Source organism: Hipposideros armiger, unplaced genomic scaffold, assembly GCF_001890085.2.
Source record: "Hipposideros armiger isolate ML-2016 unplaced genomic scaffold, ASM189008v1 scaffold_469, whole genome shotgun sequence".
Lineage (NCBI taxonomy): Eukaryota > Metazoa > Chordata > Mammalia > Chiroptera > Hipposideridae > Hipposideros > Hipposideros armiger.
This window is the reverse complement of record NW_017731819.1, coordinates 1222798-1226439: the sequence shown is the minus strand read 5'-3', so window position 1 is coordinate 1226439 and position 3642 is coordinate 1222798. Positions and strand designations below refer to the sequence as shown.

Here is a 3642-nt window from a genome sequence, read left to right as displayed (position 1 = left end):
CATCACCACTGCTTTTCCTCTTGCTTCCGGACATCCTGGGCTCTGATTGAGCACTATACTCCTGTACACTATCGCACTGTACAGTAAGCACACAGCACAACTGTGACAATATCCAGCAGACGTGAGCTACTTGCGCAATTTGTTCTCATCTACGAATGTTCGTAATGCAGGGTCTGTTCATATCTGTGAAAGTTCGCAACTCGAATGTTTGTAAGTTGGGGACTTACTGTAATCAGTTTATTTGTTTAGGTTGGGAAGTTAATTAACCCGTTCTGCATATTGTCACTCTTAACTTATATCGACTTTGCTTTCTTCTCAGGCTGCCTGTTCCCAAACTTGAAGACACTATTAGAAGATACCTCAGTGCACAGAAGCCTCTCTTAGATGATGAGCAGTTCAGGTAAATGCTGAGAACCCTGAATGACCATGGTTGGGTGGTTGAAGTAGTGGTAGACCAAGCTTTAGGAAATATCTGTGATTTGATTGGGTCTCCAGGAACCTGGGACCTAGTCTCTACATTTGCAAATGCAGGAAGTAGATTTTCACTCACAAAGGGCTGGCCAAGTCTCTTTAACCAGACTCAGAAGGTGATGGTTTATAGGCTAGAATGCCAAATTTGTACTGTACCTTGGCAGGTGTACCTGGGAGGCTAGTTGGTACTGGTCATTTGCAGAAGGCATGTGCTCTTGGTAGGGAGGTCCACTGAGGAGAGCATATGGCATACCAGAAGTTTACTTGGTGAGCATGCGTACTGGATTGGATAGTGTGCTCCCCAAATTCATGCTCTTTTTAGAACCTCAGTACGTGGCCTTATTTAGAAATAAGGTTGTTACAGATGTAATTAGTTAAGATGGATGGGAGTAGGATGGGTCCTTTAATGTGAGTGGTGTCCTTATAAGAAGAGGAGACACAGAGACAGCCATGTGATGATGGGGCAGAGATTGGAGGGGAGTGCATCAACAAGCCAAGGAATGCCAAGGATAGCTGGCAACACCGGAAGCTAAGACAAAGGCATGGAATAGACGCCTCCCTATGGTTTTCAGAGAGAATGGTCCGGTCAACACCTTGATTTTGTACTTCTAGCCTCCAGTACTGTGAGAGAATAAATTTCTGTTGGTTTAAGCCATCCAGTGTGTGCTACTTTACTATGGCAGTCCTAGGAAACTAATGCAGCATGGAATTGGAAAATAATACCGCATATTGTCAAAAAGTGGATTGCATTAAGCTCTTACATCCTAGTGTGTGTAGTACTCTTTTTCCGTAATGGGAACTTTTTGTGCAGATAACTGGCATTGTCATTAGAATCACAGAGTCCTTCACTGGACAGTGATGGAAAAACATAGATGAACTATTCATAATCTAGTCTTCTGCTTGTAAATACTCCTTATTATAGTCACTTGAAGCTTTTCTTGATATGGTAATAATTTAATAACCACAAGCTATTAAGTATTATGTTTCAAACTATCCTAAATCCTTAGCTTTATAAATGTTTTTTTGATCTTGTAAGATGGTATATTACTTCTGTTTTACACATAAGGAAACTAAGACTCAGATCAAGTAACTTGTCCAAGGTCACACGGTTTGAAAGTGACAGAGCTGGAATTCAAACTTGGCTCTTTTTGACTCCAAAGTTTATGTTCTTTTTTCCACACCAGCCTGCCTCTTAGATTACAAATTGTTTTATGAAATATTGATCTTCCTAGTCAGTCATCTTAAGAAGATATCCTGGGTTTATCCATTTTATATTGAACCTGTTCTGATAAGAGGTACTTTCTGATCTCAATCCCAGGTTTTAGGGATATANAATGGTTTAGCCAGGTTGATGAAGACTCAGATATGGCAGCCGCCACTGTGTGTCTGCATGCCAGGAGAGGAGAGGGCCTAACAAAGAAATAATGGCTTCCGCCAGCTCCTCCATCAGGAGAAAGCTGCCGCTCTAGTCCTTGCCCTGCAGCCAGACACTTCAGTTGCTCCCTGTATGTCCCTGGCTCTCAAGCTCAGAGTTAGTGAGTCTGCCAGTGAGTATGTCTGTGTGTGGGCCCTTTAAGAGGACCACCTGGGAGTGCAGCCACCCTTTATCTTACTCAGCTACAATCTCTGCTGGTTTTCACAGCCAAAAGTTATGGGGATTTCTCTCCCCTAGCACTGAGACCCTGGGCTGGGGAGCCTGGCTTGGGTCTGGGACCCCTCATTCTTCTGGGAGTTACCTCTCCCGATTTTTAATGGTCACATGCAGGTGTGGGACCAGCCTGTTCCGTGTCTCTGACCCTCCTACCAGTCTCTAGGTGGCTTCTTTTGTATGTCCTTTGTTTTAGGGCTTTGGTTCAGCTAGACTTCAGACAATTTTCAGTGAAGTTTGTTGTGTTTGTTTCATTGTAATTTTGATATGGGTGTGAGAGGAGGTAAGCACAGCCTTTACCTACTCTGCCATCTTGACTGGATCTGGACTCACTTTTTTCTAGGAACCTTTGCACTATCATTTGCTTGTGTTTTAGATATTTTGTTTTTTTCTTTGTTCTTTATTAGTGTCATCAAATATACATAAGAAAATTTACCATTTTAACCGAAAGCCCCATTTCACGGTGGTTAAGATCATGAGAGAGGAGTTTGGCAGATCTGGTTTTTAATCCACTTCTGACTCGTTCCATGGCTGTGAGCAAGTCATCGAACCTAAAAATTGGGATTGGTAATATTACCTTTGTCTCAGGATTGCTAGAATTAAATATTTTGATATAAAGCACTTAGTACAAAGTCTTACAATAGCAAGTACTCAATAGATAAAAATTCTTCCTGCAAAGAGCACAGCTAAAAAACCTTGTGTATTTTTATACAATATAGTTATCATTGGGATAAACTAATTCTGGATGTCAAGACAGTTTATCTGAAGGACATGCCTTTGGGGCCCAGAACATTACTGTTTCTACTTGTTATTCTCCACACCTTGGTAACGCTTACCTCACCTGGCTCCTGTTTGAATTCTAGAGAACCTACTCATTATATCTTGAATGCCAGTTATCATATAACCTGATTAGGGATTAAAAGAAAAAGAAAAACAAAGACATATCATTGACATTTATTGTGAATCAACTATATGTCTAAAATGGTACCTGATATATATATTTTAAAGACATAATGGGTGTCCCCTCCCACCAAACACACACACCTCAGCCCAATTCTAATAACTTAGGGCCCAAATGGTGATTCTGTACTTTGGGCTGGACCTACTATAAACTCCTTAAAATTTCTGAACATGTGCATTTTCAGACTCCTGTTCCTGGGATGCTGTTCTTTCTTTCCCTCATTCCTCTGACTTGGTGATCTTCAAATCCAGCTCAATGTCACCTCCTCTGTGAAGCTTCCCTTACTCTCCCATGCACTTTCACACCCACCTCCGCATTCACACAACACAATAGTTGTCTTCTAACACATCCTATATATGCAACAAATGTTTGGTTAAAGCAGTTATAGTACTTGTGAATATCTACTGAATACTCACTATGTGCGACTTTGTACTAACTGCTTTATATCAGGGTATTTAATTTTAGCAATCCTGAGAGAAAGGTAATATCATCCCCATTTTTAGGTCAGGTAACTTGCTTATACAGCCATGCATCAACTAACTCATTAGCAGTCACTCCCTAG

At 41.1% G+C, this 3642-nt stretch overlaps 1 protein-coding gene across 1 annotated transcript in view; it reads left to right on the top strand.

Annotated features, from left to right (window-relative positions):
• The window catches only part of CPT2 (carnitine palmitoyltransferase 2), a 21629-nt gene that overhangs the window by 7554 nt on the left and 10433 nt on the right, over positions 1-3642 (top strand). Inside the window, exon 2 of the mRNA XM_019666387.1 lies at positions 320-400. Coding sequence (XP_019521932.1) covers positions 320-400 — 81 coding nt within the window. The remainder of the gene's footprint in view (positions 1-319; positions 401-3642) is intronic.